Here is a 21,255-nt window from a genome sequence, read left to right as displayed (position 1 = left end):
TTTTCTAAGATAAGATGAGTAGTGCCTAAGCAGGGTGACAGGTAGGTGGTTTTGCATAGAGATGGTGGCTAAGGCCTTATGAGTCCTCGTGGTGGGCGAGCATAGAACTGTTCCTCCCGTTTGAGCTATTGGAGCCATGTTTTTCTTTTGTATCTTGGTTAATATGGGATTAAGGAACCCTTATTTATTTCCTGAGAAAGTGCAGACAGATCACGGATCCTGGAAAAGACTCGGTCTGCTATTCTTTCCTCTATCACTGGCGTCTCCGGTGGTGTTGGAGTGGGGGAATTATGTTTTGGTGCACACCCAGGTGTAGTTGATTAATCCTTGAATATCTAGCGTTGTTAGGTTCATTTTCCATTTTGATTTGGGTGTGCAGGGTAGTGGCAGTGGTTATTTGATTGTTTGGCCCATGGAATGCATGGTCAGCCTTTTATCTGGTAGTGTGGTCTGGGTGGCGCTTTTGGGCAGCTAGAGAGTGTTACTGTTGGCAGATTAGACTGTCATGAGTATTCTACTGTATGGTGTTGCAGAGCAGGTTGTCGCAGTAGTGGCTGTGTTTGTCTGGGCCAGGTGGAGAGTACATTAGATAGGGGAGCAGGTTGTTCTCCCCCCGGGACATCCCCCCCCGCCCCCCACCCCCCACCCCACCCCGGAGGGTTCCTGGACTGTCTTTTTCCTGAGGCTTGGTTCCCCTGCGGAGGTGGTCTCCTGTTGTGGCGAGACCTGACTGCGAGCCTCGTTCAACTTTCAATTCAGATCAGTCCCTTTGCTGTGAGCTGTCACTGATTCTTTCCCCCTGACTCCTCCCCTCCCTCCCTCACCCCCTTCCTTTCCAGGAGCTGATGCTGATAACCCCAATTTAGCAACTGGACCGCATGGTGGCACAGTGGTCAGCATTGCTGCCTCACAGCGCCAGGGACCCAGGTTCGATTCCCGGATCGGGTCACTGCCTGTGCCGTGTCTGCGTGGGTTTCCTCCGGGTGCTCTGGTTTCCTCCCACAGTCTGAAAGACGTGCTAGTTAGGTGGATTGGCCATGCTAAATTCTCCCTCAGTGAACCCGAACAGGGCGCCGGAGTGTGGCGACTAGGGGATTTTCACAATAACTTAATTGCATTGTTAATGCAAGCCTACTTGTGACACTAATAAATAAAAAGAAACATTCTGTCTGATATCCTTTCTTTATCCGTACGAGAGGAGATGCTTGTTACAGTGATCACAACGATGGTTAATTTGAATCATTTATATGAATAATTTCTGGTCTTTTCTGTATGTTTATGAGGAATAATGATTACTCTGGACTGTAATAGACTTTGGGGATTTGTGGTGTTTTGTAGAAAATATAAAATGAAAACTTTCAATAAGAATATTTTAAAAAATTCTCATCCTTGTTTTCAAATGGCTCCCTGGCCTCCTCCCTCTTAAGCTCAGGAATTTCATCCCTTAACCTCTCCACCACTTCCGTGTTGATGCGAGTTATTTCGTGCTGGGAAAAGAGGCCAATAACTAATCTTGATATCGTGAGCTTTAAAAAAATATTTATTGAAGGGTGGCCCGAAGGATTGAGCACTGCCACCTCCGCTACAGGACTGCCTGAAACACAGGATGTCGCACCCTCCATCCCTGTGTGATTTACAGTCAAGTTCACACTTATCTTTCAGTGCCACATATCCTGTCATGAGGAGGAAGCTTATTCTCACCACTGGACCTGACCGCACACATTGGTCAAAGTGCCAGCATTTCAGGTCACACGTGGTGACTGCGAGATCCACCCCTCTGGGCCTCTTTGTACATTCAATGCAGAGCCTCAGCTGCACATTTCGCACAGTAACTCTCCAGTGCGTGAGTGAAACAACACCGATTGTATCAAACAGGTGGAGATAACAATGTACATTGAGAGAATACAGTACCAGAAAAACAGCACCAGGGCGACACAGTGGTTAACACCACTGCCTCACAGCACCAGGGACCTGGGTTCAATTCCCAGCATGGGTCACTGTCTGTATAGGGTGTGCACGTCCTCCCCATGTCTGTGTGGGTTTCCTCTGGGTGCTCTGGTTTCCTCCCACAGTCCAAAAGACGTGCGGTTAGGTGCATTGGCCGTGCTAAATTCTCCCTCAGTGAACCCGAACAGGCGCCGGAGTGTGACGACTAGGGCATTTTCACAGTAACTTCATTGCAGTGTTAATGTAAGCCTACTTGTGACATTAATAAACTTAAACTTAAAAACTTGAGCACTTTAATGAAGCATCAGCCTAGATCATGGTTACGTTGGAAAACACTTCTTCACACAAAGTTGTGGAGAACACTCTTACATAAAGCAGTATTAGCTCAATTAACAATTTTAGCTCTGAGGTTGATAATTCTTTTCCCAGCCAAATATACAAAACAATGCGGAGCTAAGGCAGGTGGATGGGGGCCAGGATACAGATCAGCCAGGATCATCATAGAATCCTACAGTGCAGAAGGAGGCCATTCGACCCATTGAGTCTGCACCGACCACAATCCCACCCAGGCCCTATCCCTGTAGCCCCACATATTTACCCTAGCTAGTCCCCCTGACGCTAAGTGGCAATTTAGCATGACCAATCAACCTAACCCACACATCTTTGGACTGTGGGAGGAAACCGGAGCACCCGGAGGAAACCCACGTAGATACGGGAGAACGTGCAGACTCCGCACAGACAGTGACCCAAGGCCGGAATTGAACCCAGGTCAATGGCGCTGTGAGGCAGCAATGCTAACCACTGTGCCGCCCCAGGAGATCAGTGAGAACTGACCTCACCGAAATTTTCAAATTCAAGTTGTATGAGATGTGGGCTAATTACCCTTGAACTGAGTGGCTTGCTCGGCCATCTCAAAGGGCACTTCAGAATCAACCATATTGCCTTGGGTTTTGAGTCACATTTATCGGGGAAGTATTAGGCGATTTGCCACTCTCGCCTGTTCCTCCAGTCGACAGCACGGGGTTAGGTACAGAGTAAATCTCCCTCTATACTGCCCCCATCAAACTCCCAAGACAGGTACAGCATGGGGCTAGATACAAAGTAAATCTCCCTCTATACTGCCCCCATCAAACTCCCAAGACAGGTACAGCACGGGGTTAGATACAGAGTAAAGCTCCCTCTATACTGTCCCCATCAAACACTCCCAGGACAGGTACAGCACGGGGTTAGATACAGAGTAAATCTCCCTCTATACATATGGATGACATATGGATGATATTGGAATAGTGTAGATTAGAGGGGCTTTAGATTGGTACCACTGGTCAGCGCAACATCGAGGGCCGAAGGGCCTGTACTGCGCTGTAATGTTCTATGTTCTATGCTATGTTGGATGGGTTTTACAACAATTGACAATGATTTCATGGTCATCATTAGGCTATTAAGTCCAGACTTTCATTTATTGAATTCTAATTTCACCATCTGCCGTGTTGGGATTCGAACCTGAGTGATATCCTGGGTCTCTGGATTACTAGTCCAGTGACAATACCCACTGTGCCACCACCACCACTTACCAAAAATGGTGGAACATAAAAGGCACAAGTTTCTGAATTGCCTAGTCCAATTTATTGAATCATAGAAATCTATCGCATAGAAGCAGGCCAATTAGTCCATCTGTGCTAGCTCCTAAACAGCAGCTGTGTTGAGTCCCACATCCTTACTTTTTGTCCCTAGCCCTTTAATAGTTCATCAGCAAATACCTGCCCAACTCCCTTTCAAACGTATTTATGGAATCAGCTTCCACCAGTTCCTGCTGTCTCAAGAGTGGGGGATTCGAATCCAGAGCCGCAACTCATGTAAGTATTTAGAAATGCTTTAACTTGCAGTTTCCAAGATTTGAATCGCGTCCTCTAGTGCCTGAAGTGATTAACACCAGGAGCTGGCTGAAGAACTGTAAATAAGGCCGACCCAGATATCTTTACTAGAGTCCCAGAGGTGGAGCAGCCGGGTGGGTGGAAATCCCTTCCTGGCCTCATTAAATCGCGGCCCATGTGTCAGTGACTGCTGCACAAGACCGGCCATCACAGCCGGTCCTTACCTCACATCCACGTGCGAATTTGTCTTGGAGGGAGGGCGAGACAGCAATTAGGAATCATTTGTCCGCCCTTCGTCCCAGTCCTGGAGGGGGAGTCCAGGATGTTGGTATTAGGCAGTATTTACAGCGCAGACACAGTTCATTCGGCCCAACAGAGTTTCCTACCATCCTCCTTCATCCAATCCCTACTATTTTCTTCTTCTTTATGTGTTTATCTAGCCTTCCCCATACACACATCCATGCTATTCAACTCAAACAGTAGATGGTGGCAGCCCATCTTAAGACTAGAAAATTCAGCAAAGATTAGTGACTATCCTGTCCTGGGTAGTTCAACACGATGTGGAGATGCCGGCGTTGGACTGGGGTAAACACAGTAAGAGTTTTAACAACACCAGGTTAAAGTCCAACAGGTTTATTTGGTAGCAAATGCTTTCGGAGCGCTGCTCCTTCGTCAGATGGAGTGGATATCTGCTCTCAAACAGGGCATACAGAGACACAAAATCAAGTTACAGAATACTGATTAGAATGCGAATCTCTACAACCAACCAGGTCTTAAATGTACAGACAATGTGAGTGGAGGGAGCATTAAGCTCAGGTTAAAGAGATGTGTATTGTCTCCAGACAGAACAGCTAGTGAGATTCTACAAGCTGTGGGGGTTACTGATAATGTGACATAAACCCAACATCCCGGTTTAGGCCGTCCTCGTGTGTGCGGAACTTGGCTATCAGTTTCTGCTCAGCGACTCTGCGCTGTCGTGTGTCGTGAAGGCCGCCTTGGAGAACGCTTACCCGAAGATCAGAGGCTGAATGCCCGTGACCGCTGAAGTGCTCCCCCACAGGAAGAGAACAGTCTTGCCTGGTGGTTGTCGAGCGGTGTTCATTCATCCGTTGTCGTAGCGTCTGCATGGTTTCCCCAATGTACCATGCCTCGGGACATCCTTTCCTGCAGCATGTCAGGTAGACAACGTTGGCTGAGTCGCAAGAGTAGGTGCCGTGTACCTGGCGCCCTTCACAACACACGACAGCGCAGAGTCGCTGAGCAGAAACTGATAGCCAAGTTCCGCACACATGAGGACAGCCTAAACCGGGATCTTGGGTTTATGTCACACTATCAGTAACCCCCACAGCTTGCCTCCTGGACTTGCAGAATCTCAGTGGCTGTCCTGTCTGGAGACAATACACATCTCTTTAACCTGTGCTAAATGCTCCCTCCACTCACATTGTCTGTATCTTTAAGACCTGGTTGGCTGTAGAGATTCGCATTCTAATCAGTATTCTGTAACTTGATTTTGTGTCTCTGTAAGCCCTGTTTGAGAGCAGATATCCACTCCATCTGACGAAGGAGCAGCGCTCCGAAAGCTAATGGCATTTGCTACCAAATAAACCTGTTGGACTTTAACCTGGTGTTGTTAAAACTCTTTCTAGTTCAACACCAGACTAGGTTTCTGCACTAATAGGAATATGGAAGAAAAGCTCAAAGGCCGTTTTCCATTGAATAATATATCTTCATTTCAGAAAGCCAGTTGATTGGGTGGGTGGTTAGTGTTTGCAGAAAACCAAATGCCCCCATGCAAAGTAGGTTTAAATGATACCCTTTTCCACCCACCAACCGTCAGGACTATATTGCTGCAGAAGTGATGGCCTAATGGTATTAATCCAAAAACTCAGCTAAAGTTCTGGGGACTCGGGTTCGAATCCCGCCATGGCAGATGGTCGAATTTGAATTCAATAAAAAATATCTGGAATCTACTGATGACCACGAAACCATTGTCGATTGTCAGAAGAACCCACCTGGAGTTCACTAATGTCCTTTCGGGAAGGAAATCTGCCGTCCTTATCTGGTCTGGCCTACATGTAACTCCAGAGCCACAGCAAAGTGGTTGACTTTCAACTGCCCTCTGAACAAGGTGAACTCGGGATGGGCAATAAATGCTAGCCCAGTCAACGATGCCCATGTCCCACGAATGAATAAAAAAAATTAACATGCTCAAATTCTTCCGTGCTTAGGAATCAAATCAAAAATAAACCAGCTCTGCTAAACTAGTTAAGTGACAATCTCCTTCTCCTCAGGTAAAAAAAGAACATTTGGGGGAGCGCATGCATGCACACATATGTATGCATATACACACGTATACACGTGTACACATATACACACCTACGCAGAGGTGCAAAAGCACAGGCCAGTTGCCTGAATTTAAAATTAAAATTAGCAGCTGTAGAGGTATTTGAGAGGTTCATAGAAATCATAGAATCCCTACAGTGCAAAAGGCGGCCATTTGGCCCATTGAGTCTGCACCGACAACAATCCCATCCAGGCCCTATCCCTGCTCAGTTACCCTGCTAATCCCTCTAACCTATCACATCCTGGGACACTAAGGGTTAATTTAGCATGTCCAAACAACCTAACCCGCACACCTTTGGACTGTGGGAGGAAACCGGAGCACCCGGAGGAAACCCACGCAGACACGGGGAGAACGTGCAAACTCCACACAGGCAGTGACCCCAAGTCGGGAATCGAACCCAGGTCCCTGGAGCTGTGAGGCAGCAGTGCTAACCACTGTGCCACCCATGGTGTTATACCCCCGCATAAACTGGGGAAAGTTAAAAGCTACAAATAGAATCTAACATTTAAATATTTCATACTTTAAAAAAATATCAAAAAGAGAAGTTGGCGCCCAAGCTTTATTCACAGAATGTGTTTGCACTGAATACACTCAGACCGAAAGTAACATGAAGTGTGCAAGTCTGCAGATGTCTGCATATTAGATGCTGCATGTGCTTCATTTTGGAAGAAAAATCTAGTTTTTCCACTGAGCAGTCTAGACATTTTAAAATAAAGACCGCTATCTAACTACCTAACCGCTATCTAAAAGAAAGGCCAATTTGAAGGGTTGCGTTACATTTAAAATAATTCTCCTTCCAATATCGCCACACCATTCGCAACTTATTTCTGTGACGAATGATGCAAAGCACTAATCGTTGAGTTTAGACAGATTGTCGCTCAATCAGCGGACCACAGCTCAGAACCTCAGGCCACGCGTGCACCCGCTTAGCTACACACTCCTGTGCTGTGCCTCAAGGTGTTGTATTTAGCTAAAGGCGCTGCAGTAATGCAAGTTGTTGTTGTACTCAATCCATCCCATCCGACTGGGAATTGGCATAACACGGTAAGTCTATGGCAGATGTAGTAGATAACTCAGAGCGTCAACTGATCTGCAATGACATCAATGTGGTCAGGCTGCTGGTATTCTGCAACCCCACTATGTACTTCCACCAAGCTCTTAAAAGGTGCTGATCGGTGGAGGGAATGGGGGACAAGTTTCACAACAAGGTGTGTAATGTTCTTACAACCAATGGGATCAGCCTCCAATGATCCATTGTCAGTCATGTTCATTTCAAATCGTGAATTGCAAACTCAGGGATGGAAGATCTCACTGAAACACCACTGTTATCGATGGGATAGCTCTAAGTACAAGGCTTTCCTCCCTTTAAACTTGCCTGGGCAGGTGCAGCCAAGAAGTTTGACACCATCCGAGACAAACCTGTTCTCTTGTTAGCTGTCCCGGCTGCTGGACTCATTCCCTCTATCGCCCACGCATCCTGCTTGCAGAAACTTGCCAAGATTACTTCAACAGTGCATTCTAACCACATGACTTCTACTTCCAACAGCAGGGGAACACCAACGGCTGCAAACATCCCTCGACGTCACGCAGCACCCAGAGCCAGACATATACTACCGTTCCTCCACTGCTACTGAAGCACCATCATCATAAGATCCACAATCCATCACGCAAACCAGCCTCGCATCCATTGACTCTGTCTACACTTCCCGCTGCCTCGGCAACGCAGCCAGCATAATTAAGGTCCCCACGCACCCCGGACATTCTCTCTTCCACCTTCTTCCGTCGGGAAAAAGATACAAAAGTCTGAGGTCACGTACCGACCGACTCAAGAACAGCTTCTTCCCCGCTGCCGTCAGACTTTTGCATGGACTTACCTTGCATTAAGTTGATCTTTCTCTACACCCTAGCTATGACTGTAACACTACATTCCGCACTCTCTCCTTTCCTTCTCTATGAACGGTATGCTTTGTCTGTATAGCGCGCAAGAAACAATACTTTTCACTGTATGTTAATACATGGGACAATAATAAATCAAATCAAAGAACAGAGTTGGTTCAGAGAGAAGGTCCAACTGGCAGAGCTAACAGAGTGGCAAAGACAGGGTTACACTGAATGACATCAAAAGGTAGCTGAGCAAAGAGCCAAGATTCTGTTCCTGACCACAGCACAGGAAAACCTCGAGTTCACCCAGTAGCGTGTGGTGAGTGACAGACCTCAGGAAAGGGCGGCTGGAGGGGCACGTGAATGTGTTATGGGCAGGGCGGTAAAATGAGCCAAGTCCAGTCTCCTGATCACAATCTAGTCGTTCCCCACCAGTGTGGAGTGACACATTCTTGGAACATAAACAAAATGGTACAATATTAAAAGAGGGTGCGGGAAGCAGATACCCTTTTGGCTGCTCCATACACAAACCGTCAACGATCACGGTTGACAAAGCACGCAACATCCACGGCTCTGTAAGCAGAGGAATAGAGCGGAAATGCAAGGAAGTTACACCAAGCCTTTATGAAACACTGTTTTGGCCTCCTCGACTGAATTGCATTCAATTCTGGGCACCACACTCTAGAAAGGACGTCAAGATCTTGCAGCGGAGGGAATGGAACAGGTTTACTGGAATGGTATCACAGAGACTTCAGTAATGTGGAGAGACTAGGGAAGCTGGGATTGTTTCCCTTAGGGAGAAGAGGCTTAAGATTCGATAAAGGTGTTCAAAATTATGAAGGATTTTGATCGGGTAAATAAAGAGAGACTTTCCACGGACAGGATGATCCTTAACCCAAGGAAACAGATTGAAGGTAATTGGTAAAAAGAACTAGAGCAAGCAGAGTTTTTTTAAAACACAGGGAGTGGTTGCGATCTGGAACGTACTGGCTGAAAGGGCAGTGGAAGTAGATACAATTCTCTGGCAGATAGAATTCTCCACTCATTCATGCCCCACTGCAACTGCCAGCAAGAATGGAAAAGCTCAGCTAAATCTCCTCCACCCCAGCTGCAGGCGAGGTCGGAGAATTCCGGCCAAATGTTAAATTTGAAAGGGAATTTGGGTGTATGCTGGAAAAGAAAAAAAGGCTGGGGAAAGAGTAGGAGAGTGGGCCTAATCGGATAGCGGGCCTAATCGGATAGCCCATTCAAACACATGGCACACAGGCATGACAGGTTGAATGGTCCTGGTCTGTGCTGCATGAATCCATGATTGGAAACCTGAGTGTCCACCAATTTAGAGATGGCTGGGTCACATTAAGCTGTGAAGTTACCTCCCCCTCACCCCACAAAGATAAAGTCTGATTCTGCTCACAAATGGGGAATGGTCACTTTGACAAAGTGTTGGGGAACCACTGTAGTTACTCTGGGAAGAGACGATCTTTTCAGCAGAGGCAGATGAAAACTTTTGAATGAAAAATCAATGCAAGAATCATAGAATCCGTACATAGAATCCTTAGAGTGCAGAGGGAGGCCATTCGGCCCATCAAGTCTGCACCGACTCTCTGACTGAGTATCCTATCCAGGCCCTCTCCCCGTGATCCGTACATTTACCGTAGTTAATCCCCCCTAACCTACACATCTTTTTCCCAGAAGGAAAAAAAAAGTATCATAGAATCTCTACAGTGCAGAAAGGGGCCATTCGGCCCATCAAGTCTGCACCAACTCGCTCTGACAGGGTACCTTACTCAGGTCCTTTCCCCCCCCATCCTATCCCCATAAACCCACCCATTTACCATAGTTAATCCATCTAACCGACACATCTTTGGGCACTAAAGAGCAATTTAGAATGGCCAATCCACCTACCCTGCACATCTTTGGACTGTGGGAGGAAACCGGAGCACCCGGAGGAAACCCACGCAGACACAGGGAGAATGTGCAAACTCCACACAGACAGTGACCCAAGCTGGGAATCCAACCCGGGTCCCTGGCGCTGCGAGGCAGCAGCGCTAACCATTGTGCCACCGTGCTGCCTTAAGAAGTCCTGAAGTTCTGAGGATTGTGAATTCGCCAATTCATAAAGTTTATTTATTAGCATAAGTAGGCTTACATTAACACAGCAATTAAGTGACTGTGAAAATCCCCTAGTCGCCACACTCCGGCGCCTGTTCGGGTTCACTGAGGGAGAATTTAGCGTGGCCGATGCAACTAACCAGCACGTCTTTCGGACTGTGGGAGGGAACCGGAGCACCCGGAGGAAACCCACGTGGACGCGGGGAGAACATGCAGACTCCGCACAGTGACCCAAGCCGGGAATTGAACCCGGCTCCCTGGCGCTGTGAGGCAGCAGTGCTAATCACTGTGCCGCCCTTTAGGAGAGTGTGACATTGATAAAGAAGTTTTTAAAAAATGCTCAAGATAAACTAGCCACTTTAACCGTTCTCCAGTCAACATCTTTCGTGCTTCAGTATGTTGTCTTTTCTACCATGACAGCACGCCCACTGCTTTTTCATGCTTCTGTTAAGTTCTTCATGCCCACATGTAAACTACTTGCTCATGCATTAAAACTTCAACAAACAACTTACTTCTGTAGAAATTCTTCCAATCCACATATCTTCAGGACAAAGTTGTCAACATTTATGCCACGAAGGTCATCATAAATGTAACACAGAGTCTGATAGATGATCAGATCCACCGTGGAGCCCCCTGGAAAACACGGCGACATCACAATCCGGCAAACAACAATTTGCATTTATGCAGCGCCTTTATCTTAATAAAAGATCCCTCATGCAGGTTTTCAAACAGAGGTTGACAGCGAGCCACAGGGGATAAGAGGACAGGTGACGAGAAACCTGCTGAAAGGGGTGGATTTTAATGAGCAACTTAAAAAGGAGTGTAAGTGGAACAGGAAGTGGAACGCTGAAGATGTTTAGGGGGACGAACTCCAGAGCCTAGGGGTCTTGGCAGCTGAGGCATGACCGCCAGTGATGGAACAGTTAAAGAAACTAGGATTGAGGGCTGCAGAGTTTTCAAAAAGGTTGTACGGGCTTGAAGAGATTACAAAATCTCGGCATGGCAGCACAGTGGTTAAGCACTGCTGCTTCGCAGCGCCAGGGACCTGGGTTTCAAGTATCATGAGGTAATGGGTTCGATTCCCAGCTTGGGTCACTGTCTGTGTGGAGTTCGCACGTTCACCCCATGTCTGTGTGGGTTTCCTCCGGGTGCTCCGGTTTCCTCCCACATTCTGAAAGACATGCTGGTTAGGTGTATTGACCCAAACAGGTGTCAGACTGTGGCGACTAGGGGAATTTCACAGTAACTTCATTGCAGTGTTAATGTAAAAAGCCCTACTTGTGACTAATAAATAAACTTTACAAAATAAATAAACTTTACAAAAAGGGGATTTTCACAGTAACTTCATTGCAGTGTTAATAATGTAAGCCAACTTGATATTCAATTGGGCCTATTGTAGAGGTGGAGTGTTTTTCAGAAGCTTTCTCTGTTTGCACTACTCAGAAGCTGGATTATGTAAACTTTAATAAAAACTTTAAACTTTGAAACTTTAAACTAGGAAGGAGCGAAGACATTGAGAGATGTGAAAACAACAATCAGAATTTTCAAAATCCAGGTTTTGGTAGATTTGCTGAATCCAATACAGGTTGATTCGAGTGGTGGGATGTGAATTGGACTGGCTGCAAATTAGAATTTTGGAAAAGTTTATACAGCGTACAAGGTAGAAACCTAACCAGAAGAGTTTATAGGTAACAAAGGTTTGAGGGTCACAGCAGCAACCGATGATCTGAGGGGTGATGCTGCAGAGATGGAGCTAGGAGATCTTTGAAGAAGACCAGCTTCACATGGGCTGTAGCAATAAACAGGAGGTGAACAAACTGAAACAGGAGGTGAACAAACTGAAACAGGAGGTGAACAAACTGGAACTTGGGTGACTGTCTGTGTGGAGTTTGCACATTCTCCCCGCTTCTGCGCGGGTTTCCTCCGGATGCTACGGCTTCCTCCCACAGTCCAAAGATGTGTGGATTAGGTGGATTGGCCAGGCTAAATTGCCCCTTAGTGTCAGGGGGGATTAGCAGGGTAAATAAGTAGAGTTGCGGGGATAGGGCCTGGGTGGGATTGTTGTCGGTGCAGACTCGATGGGCCGAATGGCCTCCTTCTGTACTGTAGGGATTCTATGATCAGTGATTCTATATCGCATGCCATTTCTCAGGGAGACGCTCCCATCTGCACAAACGGCTGGCATTAAGAGAGCAGGTTTGTTTTCATCTCAAATGCTATAAACAAAAATTCTACCTGAGCTATTCCAGCACCGGATATTACCCTGCATTCTGTTATTAGCAACTTGTTTATAAAAAGTGCATAGTTTGTCCTACGTGACATGAGCAGAAACTGGGATAATTAAATACATAAACAGCAGCGTACCTGATCTGAATTAACTGCCAGCCTAACAGCGCACACTTTGCATTTGCACACACACACACAATTAGAATGCAGAGGCAGGGAAAACCAGCAGCTGTGTCACACAGTGACATATTGGCCAGTTGCATCAATACTGATGAATCAATTTAGATTAGGTACATAATGAAATTCCCAATATGCATACAATTGTTCCTTGAAGACAATCTCCCTTGTTATAGGGCAATTCTCCTTCTAACGTCATTAAGCTGACTAAATACGTGGTCAAATGATAGGTCTACTCAAAAATTCCAGTTTTGTGTCTATTTCCAGATGTTAATTTAGTTCCATCGCTTTTAACAGATTCAGTAACTGCTTCTTTGCCAGCTCCCTGAGAAAGTCATTACCTCTTGATACTTGAAACAAATTAAAATGTTAATTCCTGGTGAGAGATTGATCCAGAAGGTACATTCATTGTAAAAAAAAAAGATTCCTTCTCCAGTGTTTTCCATGCATTACACATCTTTAACTGGAAAGCTTAGATTGATGTCTCAGGAGGGTGTTTGAGTGGCAGGCATTGGGATCAAGCCATATCCTATACTGATCTGATACCCACACACAGATAGCTTTGAGTAGCAATCAAGAGAAGAAATCCTGGCAGATTTTCCCACCCAAGCCCAGATGAGCAGAGACAAGTTTTGCTCATCCAACATTGAAGAGTAACAATTTGTCGATGGAAAGTGTCGGTAAGAGGTTTCTTCCTTGACTTCATGGACTATGGAGAACAATGTTAAGAACTTAGAACTTAAGAACTTGCTTAAGATGAGAGGGGAGAGATACAAAAGGGCCAAGGGGGGCAGCTTCTTTCACTCGAGGGTGGTGGGTGTCTGGAACAAGCTGCCAGAGGCAGCAGTAGAGGCGAGTACGATTTTGCCTTTTAAAAAGCATTTAGACATTTAGGTAAAATGGGTATAGGGGGATATGGGCCAAATGTGGGGCAATTGGGACTGGCTTAGTGGTAAAAACTGGGCAGCATGGACAAGTTGGGCCAAAGAGCCTGTTTCCGTGCTGTAAACCGTTATGACCCTATCTACCACCAGATCAGCTAAAACCTGGTATAGTGATATCATCATTGGACTAGTAATCCCAGGATACTGCTCTGGGGACCAGAGTTCAAAACCCGCCACGGCAGATGGTGAAATTTTAATTCAGTAAAAATATGGAATTAAAAGTCTAATGAAACCATTGTCGATTGTTCATTAAAAAAATCTGGTTTACTTACACAAGGAAATCGGACTATGGTCTGGCCTACATGTGATCTAGCTTGACTCTTAAATGCCCTTTGAAATGCTTTCAGTTCAACAATAATTAGGGATGGACAATGATTGTTGGCCCAGCCAGTGATATCCACATCCCATGAACAAATAGAAAAAAACAACACACAACAAAAATTAAACTTGGGACTTTTCAATTGTATGGTTCAGTCACTCGATGGATTTATTTACTGCATGGCTGAAATCAGCATCTTTAAGAGGATTGGGCCATTTAGTAAGATAGCGCCTGTGGCTAGATTATGGGGTAGCGTTTTAAAAGATGTAGTAAATGAGTAATAATTGGTAGCTAATCTGTGCCAGCAATGGTTTGGGATCTTTGCCAATCTAAGCAGATGAATGCTATAATGTTGTTCCTGTCTTGGTTTTGGAGTTCTCTACATCAAATTCATCTGGGGAATGATTCCACTGCACAGCGGGGAAATGTCAAGTAAAGATTAGACCCTCACAACAGTGGAGAAAAAAGTCATAGAATCCCTACAGTGCAGAAGGAGGCCATTCAATCCATCGTGTCTGCACCGACCACAATCCCACCCAGGCCCTATTCCCGTAACACATATTTACCCTGCTAATACCCTGACACTAGGGTTAATTTAGCATGGCCACTCAACCCAACCTGCACATCTTTGGACTGTGGGAGGAAACTGGAGCACCCGGAGGAAACCCCCACAGACACAGGAAGAATGTGCAAACTCCACACAGACAGTGATCCGAGGCCGGAATTGAACCTGGGTCCCTGGCGCTGTGAGGCAGCAGTGCTAACCGCTGTGCCATCATGCCGCCCCTAGTTATTTGGAGTTATTATTGGCCAACGCTCATTTGTAGATATCATTGCCCATTTCAGGAGAAATAATGGCAATAACCTGAGCAAAAATCAGTGAGAGATGTATAGAGAAATCAGATTAAAAAACCCAAGGGTGATCAAAAAGTCTTTAAGCATAGAGTCATAAAGTCATAGAGTAGAGGTTTACAGCATGGAAACAGGCCCTTCGGCCCAACTTGGCCATGCCACCCTTTTTTTTTAACCCCTAAGCTAGTCCCAATGGCCTGCATTTGGCCCATGTCCCTCTGTACCCATCTTACCCATAGAATCATAGAAACCCTACAGTGCAGAAGGAGGCCATTCGGCCCATCGAGTCTGCACCGACCACAATCCCACCCAGGCCCTACCCCCACATATTTTACCCGCTAATCCCTCTAACCTACGCATCCCAGGACTCTAAGGGGCAATTTTTTTAACCTGGCCAATCAACCTAACCCGCACATCTTTGGATTGTGGGAGGAAACCGGAGCACCCGGAGGAAACCCACGCAGACACGAGGAGAATGTGCAAACTCCACAGAGACAGTGACCCGAGCCGGGAATCGAACCCGGGACCCTGGAGCTGTGAAGCAGCAGTGCTAACCACTGTGCTACCGTGCCGCCATGTAACTGTCTAAATGCTTTTTAAAAGACAATATTGTACCCGCCTCTACTACTACCTCTGGCAGCTTGTTCCAGACACTCACCACCCACTGTGAGACAAAATTCCCCCTCTGGACCCTTTTGTATCTCTCCCCTCTCATGCTAAACCTGCGCCCTAGCAAAAATACGTAAATAAATAACATACATCATCCAGGGAAAGCGGAGAGATACTGCATGAAAGTCATACCCATGACTTACATTTAAAAGAGAAATTAGTGAAGGAAATTGTTGATGCAATGGATTAATCAGAGTCTGGATACAACTAACTACAGGAAATGCTAGGCTGAAACACTTCATGGAGTCTCCCGTCAATAAGTTAATGACTCAGCAGAAGAAACAGATTTTGCTGATTTATTTTATTGAGCTGGGCAAGAACCATTTCAGCAATAAGCTAATTTAATTCAGCTTCTGATTAACACAGAGAAAGCTTCTGAAAACGCCCCCCCCACCTCTACAATAGGCCCAATTAAATAACAGTTGCAATCCGAGCAACATCGATCAGATGTTTTGCAACAACTGTAATAGCTATGGTGCCAAACCCAAAACTCACCATCACATGTGAATGTAAGTGGTTCTGAAAGGCTGCTGGCAGATACAGTGACTTTCAGACTGATTCCATTTCCATGCTGGTCATTTCGAATCACCACTGGACTCCAGATTAATCCCATGTTTTTTGGACCGTCACAGGTGTAGCTGCTTCGAAGTCTGCAGAGAAAACAATTAGAGATTTCATTTTTCCTCTTCACTGATATTCAACTTAATAAGATTCAATTTAGAGCTGGATTAGTCACCCCACAGTGCATAGACATAGACAATAAATTATTCTGCTATTTAGACTATTGTTTAGACTATTGCTTTTTTAATCTAGGCATGGGTAACGTGGATCTTACAGTTATTGAGGAATTCCTTGGTGCTAGTTCCAAGGGTACCCAGATTTTAAAAATTCATTTGTGGGACATGGGTGTCGCTGGCTGGCCAGCATTTATTGCCCATCCCTAGTTGTCCTTGGTGGTGGTGAGCTGCCTTCTTGAATCGGTGCAGTCCAAGTGCTGTGGGTTGACCCACAATGACGTTAGGGAGGGAATTCCAGGATTTTGACCCAGTGATTGCAAAGGAAGAGCGATATATTTCCAAGTCAGGATGGTGAGTGGCTTGGAGGGGAACCTACAGGCGGTGGTGTTACCATGCATCTGCTGCCCTTGTCCTTCTAGATGGAAGTGGTTGTGGGTTTGGAGGTTCCCCTCTAACACTTCAAACAAAAGTTAATTCTTCACATGTGGGCATAGACAACAGAGTGTTGCAAGGTTATCAAATCATAGAAAGGTGGATCGTAACTGAGCCTAATTATTTCCCTGTTACATATCCTTACAGGGAGAGTCATGAGACAGCAATTAAGAGATGGAACTCTATCAATATTTCTCATCCCTAGCTATAAGGAAGCAAGAAGTCTCACAACACGAGGTTAAAGTCCAACAGGTTTATTTGGAATCACGAGCTTTCGGAGCGCTGGTCCTTCATCAGGTGAGTGGAGGGAGGTTCACAAACACGGCATATATAGACAAAGACGCAATGGCAAGATAATTAGATTGGAATGTGAAGAATGGTTGGAATGCGAGTTTTTACAGGTGATCAAGTCTTTGCAGATACAAACAGTGTGCGTGGAGAGAAGGATAATCACAAGTTAAAGAGGTGTAAATTGTCTCAAGCCAGGACAGTCAGTAGGATTTTGGCATCCCAGTCCAACGCTGGCATCTCCAACACAAGGAAGCTGAGATTAGTTAACTGAGCGCAGCTCTGTAATCAACCCAGAACCAAGAGCGTATGACGATAGTTTCACATTGTCTTTGCTAACTGAGCCAGTAAAGGAAACTTAAATTCTTGACAAAAATAAATGGAACCACACACGGACCAGATAATGTGAAAACTCAGCATTTGCTTGTTCATCTGCTGTTAATTTTATAAAGTTAATTTATAAAAAGCAACACAGATAAATACAATCTATTGTACTGCTGCATTTCCAAATTCAACTCTGAAGGTTACATGAAATAGAGTTGAAGGAACCTTCTGTGCAGCGTGAACAAATTGGATCCAATGGTCCATTTACATGAAATTTTACATAATTGTTCGAAATTTGACTTTGTGAACAGTTACTCTAACTTGCTCTTGATTTGATTGTGTATTTGATTTGATTTATTATTGTCACATGTATTAACATACAGTGAAAAGTATTGTTTCTTGCGCACTGTACAGACAAAGCATATCGTTCATAGAGAAGGAAAGGAGAGGGTGCAGAATGTAGTGTTACAATCATAGCTAGGGTGTAGAGAAAGATCAACTAAATGCAAGGTAAGTCCATTCAAAGGTCTGACAGCAGCAGGGAAGAAGCTGCTCTTGAGTCGGTTGGTACATGATCTCAGACTTTTGTATCTTTCTTCCGATGGAAGAAGGTGGAAGAGAGAATGTCCGTGGGGTCCTTAAATATGCTGGCTGCTTTGCCAAGGCAGTGGGAAGTGTAGACAGAATCAATGGATGGGAGGCAATGAAGAAGATTATAAGGGGGGGGCAATGGCCTAGTGATATTATCGCTAAACTATTAATCCAGAAGCTCAGCTAATGTTCTGGGGACCCAATTTCAAATCCCGCCACGGCAGACGGTGGAATTTGAATTCAATAAAAAAAATCTGGAATTAAGAATCTACTGATGGCCATGAAACTATTGTCGATTGTCAGAAAAACCCATCTGGTTCATTAATAATCTTTAGGGAAGGAAATCTGCTGTCCTTACCCGGTCTGGCCTACAGACAAGGCTCCAGAGCCACAGCAATGTGGTTGGTATCAACTGCCCTCCAAGGGCAACTAGGGGTGGGCAATAAATGCTGGCCAGCCAGCGATGCCGCCCAAAAAAAGTTTATTTATTAGTCACAAGTAAGGCTTACATTAACACTGCAATGAAGTTACTGTGAAATTCTCCTAGTCGCCACACTGTTCGGGCCAATGCACTCTAACCAGCACGTCTTTCAGACTGTGGGAGGAAACTGGAGCACCCGGAGGAAACCCACGCAGACTCGGGGAGAACGTGCAGACTCCACACAGACAGTGACCCAAGCCAGGAATCGAACCTGGCACTGTGAAGCAGCAGTGCTAACCACTGTGCTACCGTGCCGCCTATGTCTCCTGAATGAATAAAAAAACTCTCCTGTTACATTTTTAAAGTTAATTTATGGGATGTAGGCGTCATTGGCTTGGTCAACATTTATTGCCCATCCCTAGCTGCCCTTGAGAAGATGGTGGGGAGCTACCTTCTTGAATGGCTGCAGTCCCCGAGGTGTAGGTACACGCACAGTGCTATTATGAAGCGAATTCCAGGGTTTTGACCCAGCGACAATGAAGGAATGGCAATACATTTCCAAGTCAGGATGCTAAGTGACTTGAAGGGGAACCTCAAGGCGGTGGCATTCTCAGGCATCTGCTGCTCTTGACCTTCTCGGTGATGGTGGTCATAGGTTTGGAACGTGCTGCCCAAGGAACCTTGGAGCATTCTTGCAGTGCACCTTGTAGATGGTACACACTGCTGCCATTGTTCGTTGATGGTAGAGCGATTGAATGTTTATGGAAGGAGTAGCAATCAAGTCGGCTGCTTTGCCTTGGATGATTTCGAGCTTCTTCAGTGTTGTTGGAGTTGCACTCATCCAGACAAGTGAAGAGTATCTCATGACACCCCTAACTTGTGCCTTGCAACAGGTAAAGAGGCTTTGGAGAGTCAGGAGGTGACTTACATGCTGCAGGATTCCTCGCCTTTGACCTGTTCTTGTAGCTACAATATTTATATGGATAATCCAGTTTCCGGTCAATGGTAATCCCCAGGATGATGACACTAGGGGATTCAGTGATGGTAATGCCATTGAATGTCAAGGGCCAATGGTCAGATCCTCCCTTCTTGGAGATGGTCATTGCCTGGCACTTGCGTGGCATGAATATTACTTGCCACTTGGCAGCCCAAGTTTGGATATTGTCCAGGTCTTGCTGCATTGGGATATGAGCTGCTTCGGTATCTGAGGAGTCGCAAATGGTGCTGAACATCATACAATCATCAGGGAACATCCCCACTTCTGGCCTTATGATGAAGCAACTGAAGGTGGTTGGGCGTAGGACACTACCATGAGGAACTCCTCTAATGAGCTCCTGGAGCTGAAATGGTGACCTCCAACACCACAACATCTTCTTTGAGCCAGGAATGATCCTAACCAGCAGAGGCTTTTCCCCCAATTTCCACTAATTCCAGTTTTGTTAGGGCTTCTTGATGCGGCACTCAGTCAAATGCTGTCTTGATGTCACCTCACCCTTGGAATTCAGTTCTTCTGTCCATGTTTGAACCAAGGATGTTTTTGGGATCAAGTAAGACACTGCTCGATCACATTTCATAAGATATCGGATGCTGGAGTGCGGCGACTGGGGGATTTTCACAGTAACTTCATTGCAGTGTTGATGTAAGCCTATTTGTGACTAATAAATAAACTTTAAACGTTATTTTGGTTGCCAGAATATGCAAGCTCCATCTCAAGAAGTTAAGGTTGAATTCCAACCTAGACTTTGTTGGAAGCACAGCACGCTCGCCCACTGCACCCAAGAACACCAGCAACTCGCATCTAAATGTGCCTTCATAGATCATCAGGAACAACTGCATTAGCTGCCTTAGAATGATTTATTGCATACAAATCTGTCAGTCTTAAATAGGACATCCTATTCTCTCCTGAAACCTCATTGGATTGAAATCCCAATCCAAAATATTTGTTTCTGGCATTTCACAACTATGGAATGCCACACATTTCCCAATTTATTTTCCTCCTGCAAGCAACAGGGTTATAAAATCCAATTTTGATTTCACTTAACCATCAGGTTGGTTCTCAATTGCCCTCTCCAACCCAAGTGGTCTCTGCATCATGGGTCTTGCTCTTCTTTACCTTGGCTTCCCAATAAATCAGAATAGGTCTACACTCAAAGTCAAATTCAATCACCAGCTCTGATCAGTGTCTTCATTTGAATTCCCACTTTGCTGTGTTCTTTACCTAGCTTAATCTGAATTTCTGCATAAGTCAACTTTGTTTTTTAAACAAGAGCATGGTTCGAATTATTAAGTAGAATCATAGAATATCTACAAAGCGAAGGAAGCGGCCATTCAGCCCATCCAGTTTGCACTGACTCTCTGGCAGAACATCTTACCCACTGCCCTATCCCCGTGGCCCCACTTATTTACGCCACTAATCCGCCTAATCTACACATCCTGGGACATTAAGGGGCAATTTAGCATGGCCAATTCACCTACCCTGCACAGAGCATCTGGAGGAAACCCACGCAGACACAGGGAGAATGTGCAAACCCCACTCAGACACAGTCACCCAAAGCTGGAATTGAAACCCGGGTCCCTGGAGCTGTGAGGCAGCAGAGCTAAACACTGTGCCACCCATACATCATCGAGACATTTTTACTCAGTTTAAAAAGGAGAAATGTACAAAAAAGCAGAAAATCTGTCAATGCGCTCGAGGCGGAAGTGTCTCAAATAAAAAATAGATAATTACACATCTAGCATGTGGCAGAACGCTGCAACCTCTTCATTCCGTTCTTCCGAAACCTCCAGTAGTTCGTAGTTCCACGACTCATAGCTCTGCTGTAAGGAGCTCTGTAACACAAGAAGGGCAACAGTACAGCAACTGACAGATAAAATGTAGCCAATTATAACTTTGCACCACAGGTCAAGAATAAACAGATAAGATGGATCAAGATGCTCAATTATAAAACAAGTTGCCTTTATTTCTGCTTTGGATGAACTGCTATTTTATTTCTAAGGGTTTGGTGGTGAGAGAACTTTCCATATACCGTGGTATTAGAACCATGCAATCCCTACAGTGCAGAAGGAGGCAATTCGGCCAATCGAGTCTGTACTGACTCTCCGAAAGAACATCTCACCCAG

The 21,255-nt window shown here is 45.5% G+C and overlaps 1 protein-coding gene across 2 annotated transcripts in view; it reads right to left on the bottom strand.

Moving 5' to 3' along the window:
- pik3c2b (phosphatidylinositol-4-phosphate 3-kinase, catalytic subunit type 2 beta) overlaps nt 1–21,255 on the bottom strand; it is a 191,054-nt gene that overhangs the window by 137,098 nt on the left and 32,701 nt on the right. For both annotated transcript variants that reach the window (XM_078242059.1, XM_078242060.1), the window contains exons 3-5: nt 20,864–20,964; nt 15,838–15,992; nt 10,668–10,788 (exon numbers count right to left, since the gene is read on the bottom strand). In XM_078242059.1, coding sequence (XP_078098185.1) covers nt 10,668–10,788; nt 15,838–15,992; nt 20,864–20,964 — 377 coding nt within the window. The remainder of the gene's footprint in view (nt 1–10,667; nt 10,789–15,837; nt 15,993–20,863; nt 20,965–21,255) is intronic.

Source organism: Mustelus asterias, chromosome 25, assembly GCF_964213995.1.
Source record: "Mustelus asterias chromosome 25, sMusAst1.hap1.1, whole genome shotgun sequence".
Classification (NCBI taxonomy): domain Eukaryota; kingdom Metazoa; phylum Chordata; class Chondrichthyes; order Carcharhiniformes; family Triakidae; genus Mustelus; species Mustelus asterias.
The sequence above is the reverse complement of the archived record's forward strand: the minus strand, read 5'-3'. Positions and strand labels throughout refer to the sequence as shown.